Source organism: Melopsittacus undulatus, chromosome 3 (genome assembly GCF_012275295.1).
Source record: "Melopsittacus undulatus isolate bMelUnd1 chromosome 3, bMelUnd1.mat.Z, whole genome shotgun sequence".
Taxonomy (NCBI): domain Eukaryota; kingdom Metazoa; phylum Chordata; class Aves; order Psittaciformes; family Psittaculidae; genus Melopsittacus; species Melopsittacus undulatus.
In genome coordinates, this window is record NC_047529.1 from 111,846,702 (window position 1) to 111,866,677 (window position 19,976).

General features: G+C 43.7%; 1 protein-coding gene across 2 annotated transcripts in view; it reads left to right on the plus strand.

Moving 5' to 3' along the window:
• Positions 1 to 19,976, plus strand: part of TTBK1 (tau tubulin kinase 1) — a 73,169-nt gene that overhangs the window by 12,074 nt on the left and 41,119 nt on the right. For both annotated transcript variants that reach the window (XM_034060864.1, XM_034060863.1), the window contains exons 3-6: positions 1,008 to 1,155; positions 10,077 to 10,150; positions 10,632 to 10,772; positions 11,969 to 12,073. In XM_034060864.1, coding sequence (XP_033916755.1) covers positions 1,008 to 1,155; positions 10,077 to 10,150; positions 10,632 to 10,772; positions 11,969 to 12,073 — 468 coding nt within the window. The remainder of the gene's footprint in view (positions 1 to 1,007; positions 1,156 to 10,076; positions 10,151 to 10,631; positions 10,773 to 11,968; positions 12,074 to 19,976) is intronic.

Here is a 19,976-nt window from a genome sequence, read left to right on the forward strand (position 1 = left end):
TAAAATGCTTTTCCTGGCGTAGACATTGACACTTGCAGCATGTTGGGAGTCTGCCTTATACATCCATATGTGGAACTATATGTGCATGTGCTGTCAAGTCTCTGCAAAAAGAGGATCAAGGAATCACCTTCCAGGAAAGGCAGCAGATCCCAGCTTGCTCTCTGGCTGGGTGGCTGCTCTAGAACAGGCAGAGGACCTACCTCTAGTAGGTGCCTATCAAATATGTTGGGACTTGGACATCTTTAGCTTTGAGCTCGTCAGTTGAAATGGTTTTGATTTCTATGTAGTGATACCCTCCCATTGTGAAACAGTCTTTAAATCAGCTCAGAGACATAAAGGGCATCATTTGCTGCAGTTTAGGGTTTTTAAGAAGAGGAAAAGAGAATGAGAAACAATGGAGATGTATTTGTGGCTTATACATGACTGTTTTGAGGTAGTGCATTGGGTAGTTTGTATTTTTCTGGAATGTGGCAGTGAAATACTCTCAATAACAGAGCAGGTCAAGCATCTTGTCAAATATCCCAGTGGATGTTTGTTTCTATATTTAAAATCCTGTGAATGAGATGTAAACTGCATTTAACTTATTTCTTGAAAGCATTAGTTCCAGCACCGTGGTTGTGTTCTACTGCAGAGATGTGTTTGCTGAGAAGGAATGACAGTTTTTATCTGCCAGGGTCTGCATAGGGGTGTTACCATCTCCTTGAAGGGTCTTGCCTTGAATTTTGGCAAGAACATTATTGGGGTATTATCATTTGCTTATAAAACGTATCACATGTCATCACTTGCTAGGCTTATTCTTTGTTGTTACAGCAAAGAATTTATACATAGCACAGTCAAGTGGGTAGCTGGAATTTTGCCTAGGTTTGCGGTGAAGGGATTCAGGCACAGCACAGATTGGGAGCTGAGTTTGTTCTCCCCGTGCAGTAACAAAGCTAGTGGCTGGCTCTGTGAGAGCCAGTATGATGTCTCTCATGTACATGGTAGTAAACCTCTTTGTCCTTTTCTAGCTGAAGAAGATTGGTGGCGGTGGCTTTGGGGAGATCTATGAGGCGATGGATCTGCTGACCCGTGAGAATGTGGCCTTGAAGGTGGAATCAGCCCAGCAGCCCAAGCAAGTTCTCAAGATGGAAGTGGCTGTCCTGAAAAAGCTGCAAGGTAAAGGAGAAAACTCCTCAGAAGTGCTAAAGGTCTCTGTGCATGTTGACAATTAGAATCAGAAGTTGCAGATGTTAATGATTTTTCTCTTCAGCTTCCAGCTATATGTTATGTTACATTAAGACCTTCAGCTCAGAAAGTTACTACATTCCGCAGAGCGTACAAGTACTCTCTGTAGTGAGATCTAACTACAGGGAGTATTTTTGTCTGCCAGGCTATAGGAACAATGAGGAGACTCAAACTGCACTAGTGGTATGCTGGTCTGTGTAGTCTAGTGACACTAATTAGGTAGTAAGGACTAGAGGAAGCAATGTCTGGAAAAATGAGAGTAGCTGATTACCTCCCAGGGCACTAAGACAGTGTTTGTGGCTGTAGCACTGGGAGAATGACAGTGTCCAAGTAGAATGGTTGACTGCTTAGCAGAGGAGTGCAAGAAGTGGATAACATGAAGTATAAGGAAGTTTTTAGTTGATTTTTCGTGTACCTGACTCCTGAAGGAGGATGTGAAGTCATTTTAGGTCTTTTAGTTTTGGGAGTGGGGGGGTTGAATTATGTTAATTTAAATCATATGATTATTCTTAAGTTTCCCTAACACAGCCTTCTATCAGCTTAGATGTGGAAGTCTGCCCATCAATTTCTATAGCTGAACCTGGAAAAGCTTATAAGCAGGTAAACTGACTGGGAAGCAGCAAAATGGGAGCCTGCCTTGACTTGTGTCCAACCCGGCTTCCACTTCAGCAGTCACACTGAAGGGAGACTTGCTTTATGCCAGATGCTGTTAGCTCAGATGAAAGCATAAATAAGGCTAAAAGTTGAAACTTCCTATGCAGACCTTTAAAGTCTTCACAGTCGCAGTTACTTTCAGCAAGCTGATAGAGCAGTGTGAAGGAAGTCAGCCACTATCCCTAAGGCATTTGCAATGCTCATGAGCTACAGTTTAATGCCAAAGGGTACAGCAAGTCTTGCTGCAGTTCCTGGCTGAAGGAACATTGAGGGGGCTTTTACTAAAAACTGATTGCTAGAGGAAGATGTAAACCAGGAATTCCCAAATCCATCTTTGAGGAACAGAGAACTGCTGTTTGCTAAAGCGCATTGGGCATGGATTTCCTTGTGAAAGCAAGGGCAGCTCTTGACAGGTAAAGTTTACATATTCTAGTATATGCCTTCTAAGGGATGTTCCTTTTTGCAGGCTTCCCTTTTTGGATGAAGAAACACCTTCCCATGCATTAGCATCCTTATCACCAAGTCTTAACCTTCAGAGATAGTGCTATGGACCTGTGTCCGTTTTTATGATTCTGCCCTTGTATGAAACCCCAGGGATCTGGTTGAATTAGAGGGTGAGATTGTTTCAGGTCTTGTGAAACAGGTTACTCCATGGTTGTGGCAGATTGCCTCTAGCTAAGAGTCAGTGAATTATTCTTGAAGGTCAAATGACTTCCCACAGCTCAGCCCTGCTAAGAGGAGGACTGATAAGGCCTTTTTGAATACACTGGATTGTAATAAATGCAGCTGAGCTGGTAAAGAGAATTGAAACAAAGGAGAAATCAACCCATATCATTAGGAGGCAGCTTGTTCTTAACCTGTGACAGGCCTGGAGACACAGCTCTCAGAACAGCAGAGAAGGTGGCAAGGCAGAGATTTTGATTTTTGCATTTGGTTGTACACTTGGAAATGCCCTGAATTGAGTGAGGGTGTGACTGGGTAAAACAGCAGATCATTAGAGTACCAAGAGTTGATGCTGGCTAGTGTTGGTGTGTGGTACATCTGCAGCAGGAAATGCTTGAACAGCATGTCACCAAATCAGAACTACGATGCCCTATCCTTGGCAGTGTTCAAGGCCAGGCTGGATGGGGCTTGGAGCAACCTGGTGTAGGGGAAGGTGTCCCGGCCCATGGCAGGGGGTTGGAACTGAATGAGCTTCAGGATCCCTTCTAACCCAAACTAGTCTGGGATTCTATGAACTAGCATAAGAAAATGTGCAATGAGTTGACTATTACTCATGTTTTGCCATCAGTGTTTATGTCTGGAAAACTGAGAATATCAGATGCTTGAGAAAACACCCACCAGTGTACACTGTGTGATCCTGGGCACTGGGGAGAGGGAGCGGTGGCGTGTGGCAATAGTGAAGTCCCTTGGCAAAGCAGTTAGCAAATATTAAGGGACAGGAAAGATAGAAGCAGCAGAATTGGCTCTGCATCAGCTGTACTGGATCTGAGAACAACAGATTACTTCAGCCATGTTTTTACAAATCGAGCTGTTCTGTGAAGAATTCAGGTTTTTTTTGGTTCAAGGTGAATTCCCAAATGCCTTCCTGAAATAAACGCTGGAGTTAAAATAAGAAATTAGGTTAAGAGAGTTGGGAATCATGTATTGTGTATGTTTTCACGGTGAGCTGTTGCAAAGAGGTAAAAAACATTCCAGAAAGGGAGAGACTACCTTTACAATGACTGGATGGAAGAGGTTGGTGTTACCATAGGTAATGTGTTCGGTTCATGTTTTCCTGGTGAAAAACAATGGCACAGTGTTGTCTAAAATTCCCCCTACTTTTGTGTTTGCATTGAACATTGCAGTCCCCTTAAACAGTACAGCTGAATTGTTTTCTGTTTAGGTATCACACCAACATTAAAGGATTGAATCCTAGAAGCTACTGCTTCTCTTCTCAGAGCTTGTGATCAGGATCCTGCAAGTTGCTAGAGCTTCACAGTTTGAGATAAAGCAGGCTCACCATTAGCCCATACTGCAGACCTGCATCAGGACCTGATTTGGGTGCAGCCTGATCTCTCAGTGCAGTAGCTCTTTATTGGTTTGGACTGCAGGCTGTTGCCAACAGTGGGACTTTCTGGGACACTTCCTGGAATAGTCACATAATGAACACAGCTGCAAGTCTCTCACAGTGTCCTTTCTGAGCTGGCCGTCACAGAATCATAGAATACCAGATGGAATCCATGCAGAACAACTGGGGAACTAATCAGTTAATGACTGTTCTAGAGATTCTCTGTACCTTCTAATAAACACTGTGTGGAGTTTTCCACTGTGAGGGTGGTCCAATACTGGCACAAGTTGCTAAGAGAGGTTGGGTAGTCTCCATCCTTGGAGAGCTTCAAAACCCAACAGGATGCCGACCTGGAAAACCTGCTGTACTGTCTCTGCTTGAAGTGGGGGTGTGTGGACTAGATGATCTCAAGAGGTCCCTTTCGACATTAATGGTTCTGTGATATTTGTGCTTGGTCTGTGTGAGATCACTGCCACTTCAGTGTCCCTCAGCTGCCCTGCAGAGTTGTTCTGTTCTGCTCTTACTTGGTTTGATTGTTTTAGCTGCATAGTGCTTTTCCTTTGTTTGGATATTAATGTCTTTGCCAAAGGCAAAGCTCTTTATGACTTGTATTGTTACTTCAAAGGATCGTAGATCATCTTCTGAACAACCTTCCAAATCTTTATACTGTCCTGGGGCTGGCAAACACCAGCAATGGTGCCCTTTTAGGCTTTGGGTGAAACATGATTGAAAAGTCAGTTTAGAGTTTCTTGCCCAAGCAGGTGACGAGCTGAAGCTCTTGGTCTGCCTGTTGTTACACACCTACCTAAAAAGTTTCTACCAGCTTTTTGTCCTTTTTTTTGCCTCTATGGACTATTTTAGTCCTTGGCACTGTTGAACCAAAGCCATTTTCTCAGTGTTCATTGGTTATCTTGCTTGGGGAACAGGGAAATCACATTTCTTTTTGGTACCATTAGGAATACTGACCTCATTGTCACATTGTGTATTACTGTTTTTGATGGTCAGGAGGCCTGCACCCTCACTAGTGCCTGGTTTTACCCATGTCATCAGTGTAGATGGGGTCCTCCATGATGCCAGGTCTCTTCCACATGGAGTCACCATTTGAAAGCAAGTCTGTCTTTCCAAATCCTCACCCTGTGGTGCATGCAGGCATCCAGTGGCCACTATAGATTATGACCTTAGAACTCTCTTTTACTTCAGATCCCACCATGGGTTTACCCACTGTCAGCTAAGGGTGAAGTTCTCTGCTATTTATCAATGCCAGCCTGAGTAGCTCTTTTGGCCTGACTACTGGAGTCATTCACCGCTTCTTTCAGGCTTGGTCATCTCTGGCTTATCTGTCCCTTCCATGGATGAAAGAGTAAGCAGGACTAACCTTACCTGCAGTATCAGGAACCTTCCCTTCCTTGAAGAAGGCTGCTGTGCAGTTCTGAGCTGCTGGGTGTCATGGAGAGTCCAAGGAACCACATCAGAGAGTAGAATGCTGCAATAATATATAGTAATATATATTTATCTCTAAAATTTTCCATAAGTAACAAGTAATATGGAAATGATGAATGAAAAATGAATGAAAAATTCATAGTGTACAGCAAGAAGAAATGTGTGTATGTAGTTGGCAGCTATCAGGATAATAAATCTATGTAATACTATAAAAAAAGATGGTAAGAAACATTACCATATAGAAAGCTAATAGAAAATTACCCTACTAGGGACAAATAACAAATTCAGAAAGCATTTCAGGGATAGTTTGGCACATCTGCCCAGGGAAATTCTGCATGTATACAGCTCCTCTGTCAGAAGAATACTAGTGCCAAGCCCTCACTTTATTACCTTAATCACTACTGTAAAATTATCTCGAAGTGAGATAATTGTATGTGATTGTACCATTTGCACATCATTTTAACCTACTGGGCTTTTCTACTTTGCAGCAGGCATTTTGAAACCAAGCTAAGCTGCATTGGCAAAATACTTCTTGCAGATACAGCAGGGATCCAGCAGAGAAGGTGGCTGCTTTAGCTGTATCTGCAAGTGTTTTGCTGTGTAGACAAGCCTTTTGGCCACATGTGTTAAAGAGCAAGTGGAAATAAGATCTGCATGGCTAAGTGAATTAGCAACTTATCCAGGGAGCAAGAAGGGCCTTTGCAAGGTTTTATCTGTTTGACCCTTTTAAGCTCTGTCTACATTACTGAGCAGTGTAGTACCAGCAGATTAGTGGATAGAAGCAGTTGCTTGGACCAGCACATCTCTAGCATATATAGCTTGGGGATTTTACACTATAAACAACATGTGTTTGGGGGATTTTGCTTTGGGTTAGCTTTAATCTGGTTTCCCTTGTCTGAGGGGCCAGTTGCTGATTTGGACTGTCTCCTTTAGGATTTGGGGACTATTTGGTGTGTACCTGGAAGGGAGCTCCTGGGTCTGTTTGCTGAGGAAAGTTGACATGACCCAAAGGCACTCAGTGAACAGCGCGTGGTAATTGCAGTGATGTACACCAGTATGGAGGCTTGCTTTAAAAACTTATTGCCATTATAAACCAGGAGTCTGAGACTCCCATTCTTTGGAATCATGGGGAGAAAAGAATGGGATTGTTTGTTCTCACTGAACGCATGGAAGAGTCCCGTCACCTCTAGAAGCAGGGATGTTTATCTTCAATGCTTGTCTAACCCTTTGGAACACAGACAGATGGAAACCTGCCTGCTCTCTGTGACTTTTTTGTCCCCTACCTTGGATTTGCTGTGGAGGAATGTTCAGGAGGCAAAGGAGCACCTGTGAAATACTGTCCAGACACTGTTTCCCACTCCTGAGGTCTTTGAGTTTAATCAAAACACAGTGGCTCTGTTCGAACAGCTCTGGCACAGCTTCTGAGTTACTTGGCATGGGCTATCTCAGTGTCAGTTTGCCTTTCCAGTGGCAGCCTTAGTTGCAAAAACAGTAATCCAGTATCCCTGATTCAATCCCGTGGATTATTTGCTCCACCTTTTGGGCTGCTGCAGAGAGGGATGTGGAAACCATCTGCACATGCAAAACCAGGTACTGTGTCTGCTCTAGATGCTCACCTGGGCCTGTGTGAGGCCCAGCAGCAGATGCTTGAATTGAGAAATATTTTCCCTGTCCTTATGCACTCCTTGAGAGTTCTCTCTCAGAGCATTCTGAAGGCTTATGAGACCTACATAGTGCAAAAAGCTCTCATGTGAGGCATACAGTCCAGATGCCTTCTGGTCCACAGGCTCCCCAGAATACAGATGTGGCCACAGCATTCAGTTTCCTTGGATGGGATTCTCCTTGCAACAGTCAGGTGGTCAGCTGAAATGGGCAGGTTAGTTTGGTGCTGGGCACTGCTCTGTGTCACTGTGGTGGCAGTTTTGCCCTGGTGTGAGGCCCCATGTGCCTGCCTTTGACCTCACTCACAGCCAGATGCTCCTCAGCTCTCCATAGTGTGTCAGTCGCTCTGTCGAGGCAGCTTTTCAGCGGAACCAATCTCATTGCGTAGGACTCTGATTAATTTCATTCTGCAGTGCAGAGATCTTCTGCATATTGAGTAGCTGTGCAAGATGCAGCCTGGTCACAGTCACTGTGGGGTTGGAGTACCTGATGTTATTACAGCAGATAGGGAAGTAGGGCTGGGTTGCTTGGTCCCCGTTACTGCCAGGGGTTGGAAAGGTAAGGGTTTCCTGTCAAAATAAGAGAAGAAAAGGGATCTTGCTTGGGGTTTTTTTTCCTCATTTGCAAGTCCTAGTCTCTTCTTTTTGCATATATGAGTTTTTCATGTTCAAGTGGTGCCTTAACTCTCTATGGTTCAATTTATTACTTCTGTATATGTGTTTTATGTGTCTCTTGTATTTTGCTAGCTTGATGTAACTATCTGGAAAGCAGAGTACTTTACCCTTGGCAGGTTTTTAGGCTGTCACAGAATGGCAGCTTCAGAAACTTGATGCAGCTCTGCCTAGCACTGCATTTTTCCATGCGGAAGAGTCAAATGAACTGTCATTTGGGCCACAGGTTTTCTGCATCAACTGTGATGTCAAGGGAAGGGTGAGGATTTAAAACACACTTTTCTTCGAGGCTGGGTTGAATTTTTGCTCCTTCAATATTCTGCCTTGCCCTATGTGGGATCTATTATCTGCTGCTCATCTTAAATATTTTAGTGGGCTTGGGAAAGCAGATGAGGAACCATGCCATGCAAGGCCAAGCAGCTTTACCTTCTACTGTTTGATTAGAAGGTGACAACCAGTCTTTTGTTGTTATATCCATTAGTTCATTAATTTATTTAGTCGATCCATTCATTACAGAAGCACTAGCAAGGCTAACACAGTTGATTAAACACTAGTTGACTACTATTCAATAATGTCATTATTTAAGCCTTCCAGTGTAGAATTTGTTTGCTTTCGTGTTCAAAACTCCTTGTCTCCAGCTGGCTTGACAAGTCCCTGATGTCAGCTAGTTTGTCTGGCCAGAGGTAAAACTAACTGCAAAGGAAAGAAAACTGTATGCAGGTCAGCTTTGCCAAGCTACAGACACTGTTTCCAAGCAAGTTAGATAATGATGAAAATAACTCTCATCTCATTTTCTAGTCCTGATGGATCGTCTGTTTCTTTAGATCGTTTTTACAGAAGTGAATCCTAGTATCTGTGATAAGCTGATAAATCTGATTCTGATGTGGACAGGCAAGAGGATAGCTGTATAATGTACATTGCATCTCTAATGTAGGAGCATGAAAAATAGCTGCAGCTTCCCAAATGTTGCTAAAAGCAGTTGTGTAGCTGGATGTCCACAACTGTGCATCCTACAGAGACCCTGGCAATGCCAAGTGCTCAAGTAGGTTCTGTCATTAAGGACTTGGGCTTTTCCTATGCAGCGTTCTTCAGGGTTGAGCTGCTGGGTGGCTGTGCCATGCTGGGGTGTTTTGACCACCAGTATTCTGTTGGTTTTGATACTTCCTGTATTAACTGAATAGAAAGAAACTTGACTGATGATTCTAGAATTAAGCTGAGTTTGTGTTTAGAGGGGTCAGAGGCCACTGCTGATGTGAGAGGCAGGCCTTGAAGAAAATGAATGCCTGGCATGGATGGATTGAGAGGATGATTTGGGCTGGGAGTGGCACCTCTGGATGTCTCTAGTACAACCTCCTGCTCCGAGGAATAGATCAGGTTGTTATGGGCAGTGCTATTACTGATTACTGTATATCTTTGTGTTCCTCCTTTTTTAATTGTAAAACTGGGAAGTATCAAACAATAGCTTTGGTTGGAAAACTAATTTAAATTACCACTGCTCAAGTGCTGCAAAGACATACAGGGCAAAGCTCTACAATGGTACTCACCCCCTTTCCTGCTTAGAAACCCTACCAGGAACCACAATGTTCACCACTATGGTGTGTATGAACCTTTACTCTGTTATCAACAGTCGCTGTTAGAGGAACTCGTGCGTCACACAGAAACCACACCAGCACAACCCCATTACAGGTCAGGATCTGAAACCACAGCCTCTGTTCCCTCTGCATTTTGTAACACAGAGAATGACCATAGAGGACAGCTGAGTGTTGTGGGGTGGCTGGTTGGTTTTGATTTTGCCTGAATGGATGTAGTTCATAGCTCTAGCCCCATGCCAGAACTCAACATGAAACTGCCCAGGTTTGTTTCCTTCCTTTGTTATGAAATTGCTTTCATGGGCATTTTTTTTTCTATAAGCATCTTCGTTTTCCAGATGTGTCTGACTATTAAAATCAGGGTTTGTCCATGTTGATACAGGCTTAGTTTAGTTGTTCCAGGGCGTGCAGTACTGACAGGCAAATGTAGTAGTGCTACCACAAGTAGTTCAGGGATGGTGGTGGCTGTGGCAGTGTTGCCTGCATGTGGTGGTGGTATAAACTGCACTTCATCACACTCTCGCTTGTGTCCTCTGTCAGTTTGAGGATTTGAGAATCCCTGACACAGATTTCCACTCCTGGCTATTTCACAGGCAGTTTTCTTGATGAATGGCAGTGCTTTCCTGAGCTATGAGACAGGGAAGTAGAAACAAAATCAGTCTGTTCTGCAGAACTCCCTGCCTGATGCCTCTGGCAGTTGCAAGCCCTTGATCAGAAACCATCTTTCCAACAATCATGACCACAGTGTTGCCGTGTTCCATTTTGTGTGTTGCTGTTTCTTTTCAGGGAAAGATCATGTTTGCAGATTTATTGGCTGTGGAAGGAATGAAAAATTCAATTACGTGGTCATGCAGCTTCAGGTGAGTTCTGGGCTTCCCCTCAGCCCCCGTCCTACAGAGACAGCATCACAGGGAGGGAGTCACAGTGACAGCACTTGTAGAGACTTTGTTGTACAGAGAAAGTGGGTGGAATGGGAGACAGTGAGACCGGTGGGGGGGATGGGGTGTTGCTGTGATACCCTCCCTTGGGATAACTCCACTTGTCAGGATGTGCTAAGATATTTCACATCACACAGATTGAGGCAGTGCTGTCCATGCCGTGCCTGTTTCCTAAACAGTACATCAGCTGATTTCCCAGTGTAATGGTCTGGTGTCTTCTTCTGAGTCAACACAGCATTTGAAAGTTAAAACGAAGTATTGGCAGATCTTGTACAAGAGATAAAGCAGACATAAAGTGAGCACCTGTCTGAGGAGCATTTCTGCTTTTGGGGGGACGCACGTTAGAACTTGCAGCTGTGAAATGCTGTGTGTGATGGTTTGAGTGTTTTATTGATTGTTTCAGGGCCGGAATCTGGCAGATCTCAGGAGGAGTCAACCTCGAGGGACTTTCACGCTGAGCACCACACTGCGATTAGGCAAACAGATTCTGGAATCAATAGAAGCCATTCACTCTGTGGGATTCCTGCATCGAGACATCAAGCCTGTATGTTGTTTTGGAAATTTGGTTTTGGTTGTGTCTGTCTGTTCTGCTTGAATCAAAGACAGTCCGAGTACGGGTAGATCTCAGTGGAGGTGCTTAGTTCTTGCACATTCACACTTGTCTGACACATTGGCTACTTTCTCCAAGTACAGACTAGTAATATAGTGTTGTCATTCCTTTAAGTGCATAGAAAACTAGTTAGTATAGGCAGAGGCTGTGCCATGGTGGCTTACTAGCTGTCAGTCATACTTGTACCAGTTAAGATCACATAACAAAGCAATCTGATTTCAAACAATCATTTGGAGTCCGACCCTATAAAAGGGGTTCAGAAAGGATGTCTTGCTCTGTGACCCATCACTTGAATAAATGCTGTTTTGTGTATTTGACTTAGCTAAATAATCCTCTTAATCTTTTCTGAGCAATTGCCAAGAAAACTGGAGCAGAGGTTCCAGTGTCAAAAATACAGTCACGATGATGGTCATCTGCCTTGGTGAGGCACAGTCATTGCAACACGCATTGTAGGAGCCAGTCTTCTTCCAGCTCCTCACTATTTGACCTCAACACTTGTTGGTCTCTAAGACCATCCTCCTTCCAGCAAAATCATTTGCTGCTTTTAAAATCAGCTGGGTTTGGCTGATCAGATTCAGGTGAAGATCAGTCACTAGTGTAACTGGCCACAAATCCTTTATGGTAAAAGATATGTTTAAGATGGGGAGTTAAAAAAGAGCTGTTCTATTTGCTTGTTAGTTTATTTACTAAGAACCAAACCAAGTGATTTTTTAGTTGTCTGAATGCTTAGATCAATTAAGGTAATGCAGTATAGTGGATGGAGACTCTGGGGGTTAGGGCAGCATAAAGCGTGCTGGCAGCTGAATAATCAGAAGCATTTGTCTGCTGTAACTCCAGCCTGGTATGTATGTGATGGAGCTCTCACTTTTTCTTGTAGCAGCTGAAATTTAGTTAAGCTAATGTGAAATTTAGTTACTTTGAAACTCCACAGTCTTTTATCTGCAAAGTTAACCTCTTAACATGGCAGCGATTGACTAATCAGGGGTTTAAGATGCATCTTCAAATTCTTCTCTTTGACTTATGTTTCCACCAGAGGCATGTGGGGCTATGTGACAAAGCTTTGTTATTAAATGGTTACTCTTACCTGAGTTTCTGGTATCAAACTGATCTGGTTTTCTTTCTTTATCTAGTCCAATTTTGCCATGGGCCGCTTGCCTTCAACGTACAGGAAGTGCTATATGTTAGACTTTGGTCTGGCCCGTCAGTATACCAACACCACCGGTGAAGTCCGGCCAGTAAGTACATTTGAAGTCATTTTTTCCCACTTGCAACTGCTTAGGTGTGGAAAGCTTTGGGGTTTTGTTTGGTTTGTGGTGGTTCTGTTCAGTCATTATCTTTGATTCATTTTCTGCAAGCTGAGATGCAGCAGGTAGCTTCAACTGAGTTGAGAATCTAAGAAGGGATGCTTGGTGTTGTCTTACAAGGTTTTTGGCTTTGGTTTTTTCTTTTCCTAGAAGATAATGTTTTCCACAGGCTTGCAATACTTCCTGAGTATGTAATGGCCAAGCAAAGAGGGTGAGCTCAGTGCTGGCTGTGTAACTTCTGTAGTCCCAGAGGACGGGTCTAGTTCAGTCCTTTGTGATCTGGGGAACAAGGTTGGTGTGTCCTTAAAGCTTTTGATGACAAAAAGTTAAAATGCTGGAAGTTAGAGGCTGATTTGATCTCCAAGGCTGAGCTCACTGTGAACTGCAACCTGTAATGCTGTTCCAGCCTTGCCTGGCTTTGGTTTTGTGTACATTGCTCCCTGACAAGATTTCTTGGCAGGTGGATTTTAGTGTGCCTGCTTGGAGGGGAGGTAAGGGCAGAGGGCATAATTGCACTAGATAACATGTGGTGTTACCTTTATCAGCACTGTGTTATGTGGGGTCACCCATAAGGATACATTAAGCTTCAGGTGCTCTAGGTGTCATTTAGAGCATTCCCAGGCTTATTTTGGAATGCAGCTTGAGCAGGGAGGGCTCAAGACAATCTCTGTGTTTATCATCCTAAGCCTGTACCTTTGGGGTCAGCACATCTTTTCCATCTGCAAGATAACTGTTGTTCTGGAAAACGTGGACAATATGAGAGCTAAATTCAGAGATTCTGCAGTACAGGATGTGGTTGGGGAGTGGGAAGAAAGCAAAGATCAGTGAACAGATTCTGTGTCTTTTTAATTATTATCTTCCCCCCCACCTGGTCTCTTCAGCTGGACATTAAAAGCCTTTTCTTTATAGCTGTAGATGGAAGCAGCTCCAAAGCTTGTGTTTACGTCTTATTCTTAAGAAGACACACGCTATGTACTACTGGTCTTCCTTGTTCATGCTGTTGAGTTTAAGGATAACCCTCCTCCATACTGCCCTTTGCAAAATGCAGCCCCACTCCCTTCCTCTTTCTGCAGTTAGAATTCTAGCCCACTATGGGGTGAAACAGCGTTTCTGCAAAATCTCTCCATTGCTTCAGTGAAGTCATGAATACGTGTGTATTTCAAGTCCTGTTGTTTGAACAGTGTTTTGTCTTTGCAATTAAAGAAGCCAGTTGTTACAGATGTCTCTTCTTTTGGATCCTCTTTTTTTTCTTCTTTTCTCCCAGTAGAATTACTTTGCTTTTATTTTGCTTCATCCTTAGACAATACTCCCAGGCCCTGGTTTTGGAAACAGCACCCCATCCAGCCTTGATGTATTTCAGGGCAGAAGACTTCCGTGTATATTTCAGGCTGTGTCCTGCCTGAACTGGTGTGGGTGAGGTGGGGTTTGGTTAGGATGCAAGGCTCTGAGAAGGTTGGTCTTAATGCTGGTTGCTTGCTTGCCACAGATGGGTCTTGTGGAAGAGCTAGTAACACATAATCAACACATAATCAAGAAATACTGACTTCAGTTCCTTTTAACATTACATTTTAGTCACTGGGATGTTTGATCTTTGAGTGTCCCTGCTGCCTGACCCCACGGATGAGTCCAGCTTACCAGACTGTTTGCCTGGAGGAGCATTGTGAATTGCTGCCCAAGGGATGTGCTGAGGATTAGGAAGGAGATGGGGGTGAAGGGCAGTATGAAATGAGATTTTTATGTAGGGATGAGGAGTATATTTGTTTCCTTTTTTCTTTTTTTTTTGTTTTTAATTATTTTTTTAAGGAACTGTATCATTTATTTCACCAAAGAGTATTTCAAGCCAGTAGGCAGTCTTAGGTCTCCATTCTCTTTCAGTTTCTTTATCCACAAGGAACCATAGAATCCCAGACTGGTTTGGGTTGGAAGGGACCTTAAAGCTCATCCAATTCCAGTCCCCTGCTATAGGCAGGGACACTTGGTCCATGATAATGTAGGGCAGGTTTTGGACCATAACTCCTTGATCATTACTGTTCTTTATTCAGATCTGCCACTTGTGTCCTGAACATGCAGTACAGACGGCTTTATTCTCTCCCTCTGCCTGCGACACCCTGCTTTCAGAGACATGTTCCCTGTGGCTCCACAAATAGCAATTGAAAATGGTCCAGCATTTAGCAGCTTGGTCTTGATTATTTATTTGGAAACAGAGGCGAAGCCATGTTTTTGCTGGAGCCTCTCTCCTGTTGCGGGAGCTGACACTGGGCTGTTCTGCTCAGCAAGCATCTTTTTCGCTTAGTCAGCTGCAGCCCATTGATCAGCTCTTGATCTCCTCGTGGCTCCAACTGCAGTGCAGCACTTTGCAGCGCTGTGCTGAAGGCACCACTCAGCTGTGAGGGCGGCTCTGTGAGTCAGGGAGCAGAAGGAAGATGCCGTAGGCAGGACAGGGCATAGCCTGTTCAGACGAGCGTGATGAAGGCTGCAGAAATGTGTCAGCTAACTGAGAAAAAGGTATTTCTTTTCCACAATATCTGCCTAGTGTTAAAAATAAACCTTGCTGCAGTGAACAAGGTACTAGGAGAGTGTGATATGTAATACGTTTTTCTACGAAGTAGTTTCCCCCCCACTGGAAAATGGGCTGTAAAATAACAAAGGATATGAACTCCTGTATCGTAAGAACCCAAATGTTCTAACATAGAAGCCCAGTAGCCTTTACATTTGTTTAGTACTTGAAATATATGTAAAGCTGTAATGTTATGCTGGAGATGAGCATTTTGCAGTCAAATAAACAGATTTGTGGAGCTTTAGTACTCTGCTTAAGAAGAGATCGTTTTTGTCTTGGGCTTCATATGGTTAAAAGGTGATCGAAGAAAAGGCTGAAAGCACAGCAATCACGTAGGTTTAGCAGAGATGGGGAAAGGGAACAAAATGGACCTTTGTCTTTAAAAATACCTCACATTTAATATATTTACAGAAATGCCATTTCTGTGGGAATGGGTCAGTTATAAAACAGATTGTGAAAATTACATAAAGGTTCTTGCTGTTACTTTTATTGTTGGTGCAGCAAATTTGGACTTGAGGAGGGAGTTCATGTTCCAGTTTAAAACACTGCAACTACAGAAAGCCAGTGCAGTTGAAATGAAATGTATGAAAAGCAGGCTAGCTGATGGCTTTTGAAATGTATTAGCAAGCAGGGACTCTTGTATCTTGTTAGAACTAGTTGTTTCTCTACTTTCCTCCCCTGGTTCAGTGAGGGTGACCTCAGATCATCTACATCAGGTTGGTGGTGGTTTGATTTTATGTAGCAGCTCTCTGGTTAGAGCTCTGGTGCTGTAGGAGTGAGGGAAACAGAAGGACATCTCAGACTCAAATCCTATCTATACCTGCAGGGAACTGCGATCCCATTTTCCATTTCCAAGTGCCTTTGCTGCCAAGCTGCAGGGGGGATATATCTGGATGTATCATTCCTTCTGGTCAGTGCTGTTCCACTTGAAGCTTTGATTATTTTTCCCATGGGACTGCAGACAAAAGAAAAGGAAATTGTTATTATGTCTGCTGGTAAGGGAACAGGGGCTTCACCCACTGGGCAAGTGAATGTTGAACTGGATTACAGGTTAAGTCTCCCCTCAGTCAGGTAAGTGTATTTGCTGACAGGTTGCAGAGTGCCTGTGTTTCTCTTTTTAATAAATACTCAATTATTCTGTGCTAAAGGGGGTCTGTTGCAACAGGGATGCTCTAAGACTTGCATCTCAAAGCACCCTGTGGTGTAGGGGTGAGGGTGTGCTCTGCAAGGAGGGTGGTGTGGTTTCCATTTCTGTCTGAGGGGTGGAGAGGTTTGAACTTAGCTCTGCTGCATCCCAGTGTTTGCCACAACTCTCTCTTGTCGTCCTGTTAGTAGAAAAGGGTCGTCTTCTCCACCTGACTCCAGGACAACATTATGAGCTGTAAATCCCAAAGGAAATGAGATTAACACTTTGCAACACTCTCTAAAATACTTCAATTTCGGTGGTCCCTCAGCTCTGTGGTACAGCTCATGAAGAACTTCTCTTCCTTATTCAGCATTCGCTCAGTACTGCATGTTCCCCAGTGGGACCATGCCTGTAAGAAACAAGTGCAGCTCTGTGACCAAAATTCTCTTGTTAAAGATTGGATAATAATTGAATAATAGGATTATAGCTGGAATAAGCCTTTGAGTGAAAAAAAAGCTCATTATTAGCAGTGTTTCTAATGTGAGAAAGGCATCCTCATCTCCAGCGCAGAGTCTGGGGCAGGCATTGCATGATGAGGAAACACGATATTATTACCTTGGTCTCTTGTGATGGTAAAATCCATTGGTGATTTTGAATTCTCCTGAAGTAAAGAAGGGAAGGTGTCATTTTAACTCGTCTCCTTCAGGTCTTTTGCTTTGAAAAGAATAGTAGGAGACTGTCTCAAAACTGAAGTCATTGCAAAACCTACAGAGCTCCTGGAGCTTGCACATTTTTAGGGAAGAGGAATAGTAAGACTCAGAAGAAGCACCACTGAGTTGATTGCTCTGGATTGGTTGGTTTCTGTTGGAATCAATGTCTCCCAGCTGAGAGCTTTCCTCAGTTTAATGAATTGAGTTTTAAGGTTGTATAATACATAATACTAGCTCTTGCCTCTGATCATTGTGGCCCTCATGTTTTCACACTGTGCAGTTCACATCCTAAGATACAGTGACTGCTCATGTGACCTAAAAGAAGCACTGACTTTCATTCTGCTCTCTTTCAAACCACCATATAATCACAGAACTCCAGATTGTTTTGGGTTGGAAGGGACCATAAAGCTCACCCAGTTCCAGCCCCCTGCCGTGAGCAGGGACACCTTCCACTAGACCAGGTTGCTTCAAGCCCCTGTGTCCAACCTGGCCTTGAACACTGCCAGGGATGGGGCAGCCACAGCTTCTCTGGGCACCCTGTGCCAGGGCCTCAGCACCCTCACAGGGAAGAATTTCTTCCTAATGTCTCATCTCAGTCTCCCCTCTGTCAGGTTAAAGCCATTCCCCCTTGTCCTGTCCCTACAGGCCCTTGTCAAAAGCCCCTCTCAGGTTTCTTGTTGGCCCCAGATAACTTTATGAAGGGAAATCACAGTAGAATCATACAACTGGTACGTGGTTAGGATATATGCATCTCCTCTCAGCTTGGGGTTTTTTATACTGTTAGGTGTGATCTGTGAGCAGGGGGAAAATCGGTCTCTAGAGGGACCCCTTTCACCACTTGACAACACTCACACACCACAGGCTCACCCAAAGCCTGGGATCTAGTTGAAACTACACTCAGCAAGGACCAACAGCCCTGGGGAGGATGCTGGGAGATGGCAACAGCTACACAGGAGACCCAGGTTTCTGGAGGGATACAATACTGAATTGTTTTTTAATTCATTTCTGTTTAATTTTTTTCTCATTTTGTTGTTTTTTATCATGTTTTTCTTTGGGTTTCTCTCTGTTTTACAGTTCTTTTGGGCTCTTCTTTTGAGGCTGTGTTTGATGCGTTGGCTTCCCATCCGCTGCTCGTAACCATCTCTGCTATGAGTTGTGAGTGAGCCATCACCATGCTTCTGGGTTTTCATTTTGTTTTGTGCTTTTGTTATATACCAAAGTCCGAATGACACCTGGTTTTCTTCCTTCCCCTCATAATATGTTTGTCTTTCAGCAGGATCGTGACAGCCACCTAAATGTGCTGCAGAGGCCTAGAACACTTGGGATGCTGCCTGAGGGGCTGGCAGGCATTTGGGTGGTACCAGGGGCTGTGGTTTTGTCACTTCTGTTGTTGCAGAGGCCAGGGGAGGGGAGTTCTGTCCTCTTACATTTTTGGCTCCAGCTTCCTCTAAGTCATTTCTGACTCCCCATTGGGATAAAATACTAAAAGTGCTGCTGTTTAAATACGTGTAAAACACATTTAAGAGGTGCAGAATTTGCCTCCACAGAAGAGATGGAAATGCATATCCCTGCATCTCCTCCGTGAGCCTAACTGGTGGAAGCAGAAGATTGCTAGAAGTCACAGAGATACTTCCTTTTAGTGCAGTTGAAGCTTCCTTTCACTTTTCCTTCGTATCACAGTTTTTCCTATGGGTCATTGCAATCCAAGATGTATCTCCAAATGCTTTCCATGATCTGTGGCATTTCCTCTCTCCCGTTACCACCTTCTCTTTGATCTGCACTCTCTTCTCATTTTCTTACTGCTGGAAATCCTTTCCCTGTTTCCCAGAGAGGTGGGTCAGTAATCTTAGTCGACAGCAGGCCTGCCAGTGGCAAAGGTGATGGATCTCACAGGGTGTTTGTACCTCAGGCTTCCAGACACTGGGGGAGAACCAGCAGATACGTTCCATGAGAATAAATACCCCAGGCATAAGAAACAGCAGGAGGAAAATACTGACATCCAAACACAGGTTTTTAGGAAGGAAGCTGGAAACTGGGACATCCAAAATACCAATCTAGGAACCACTGAGACATGAGGAAAGATTCAGATTAATGAGGAAATATGAGTGTTCCTGGCATAAAGGGAGCATATCTAGGAAAGACAGATTCCCCATGAATTGTAAGGGTTGGCACTTAAAATACAGATGCTCGTGAGTGTTTGAGCTGGAGAATGATGAAAAGCTGATGGGTGCCAAAGGGCACAGTTTGGAACAATGCAGCTACTTCCTATGGGAGTTTATTACCTAATTCTGTCTTTGTCTGTGAGGTAGTGTTTATTACTAATGTACTAAAAGAAACACAGAGTGTAACTTTTGCTCTGTGGTAGTGATCTAACGCATTCTCCCAAGCTAAAACTCATTTTAAACCAAGCTTCTAACAGTGCAATATACTTCATATCTTGATCATCTTCCTGACAGCACTGTATAATAAATTACTTTAGCTTTGTGCTGGACACAATCTGAATGCAGGATTAGATGCACTTTACCCCGAATAACATTTTTGATGGTAATGCTGATATTGAAAAATGAAAGAAAAAGTCCTGTATGGTTTTAAATTGTATTTCAGTTTATTACTTTCTTACAATCTGGGGGATTCAAATAGGTGGGGTTAAATATTATTCCGTAGTCTGAAGTTCCTAACCTGTACACTTTCAGTTCTGGGTCAAATGTGGACTGATCTGGGCAGCAAGGTGCTTTATCTAGGCTCTTCTTCCATGGCTGGACAATGCAGTGGTGGCATGAAATGTATTAACTGGAAGAAATGAAGCATGTAAAGAAGTCATCTGGAAAATTAATGTTGATGAGTTCAGAAAAGAAGTCAATAACAGTTGGATAGGCATCATGTGCTACAATAGAAGCTCAGACAGGAGCTGTTTGTTTGGATGGAAAACAAAGTATCTCCATAGCCATGGAAGTGTTTGATTGCAGTGATCAGTGACACAGTCAGAAAGCATGACTGACTGCCTTGTGACTGCCTGGGCAGTCAGATGTGGTTAAAAGAGGTGAAACCTTTATGAGAAGATGCTGTTCACACAACATGTGCCTGGTTTATTGGAAGCTCTAAACATCCTGTCAAATAAATTGCATAGCCTTGCTCAGTTGCAGTGAGGTATCCTACAGGAGAAGACTGGAGAGAACCCTTTATCCTCAGCTGCAGGACTGGCTTGGTGAAGTGTCCTGTGTTGGCTGTGGGACATGCTCAGTGAAAAGATGGCTGAGCTTCTGGCTTGCTTCTGAAAGAGGAGGGGAATACATTTGCAAGCTGCCTAGAGTTGGTTTCAGAATAGATCTAATTAAAGACTGCAGCGCTAGCCTGTCTGCCAGAAATAGGGAGTATTGATCTAAAAAGGTTTTCAGAGACATTGCCAACCGTGCTGAAACCAGCACATGTGGTACTTGCCTC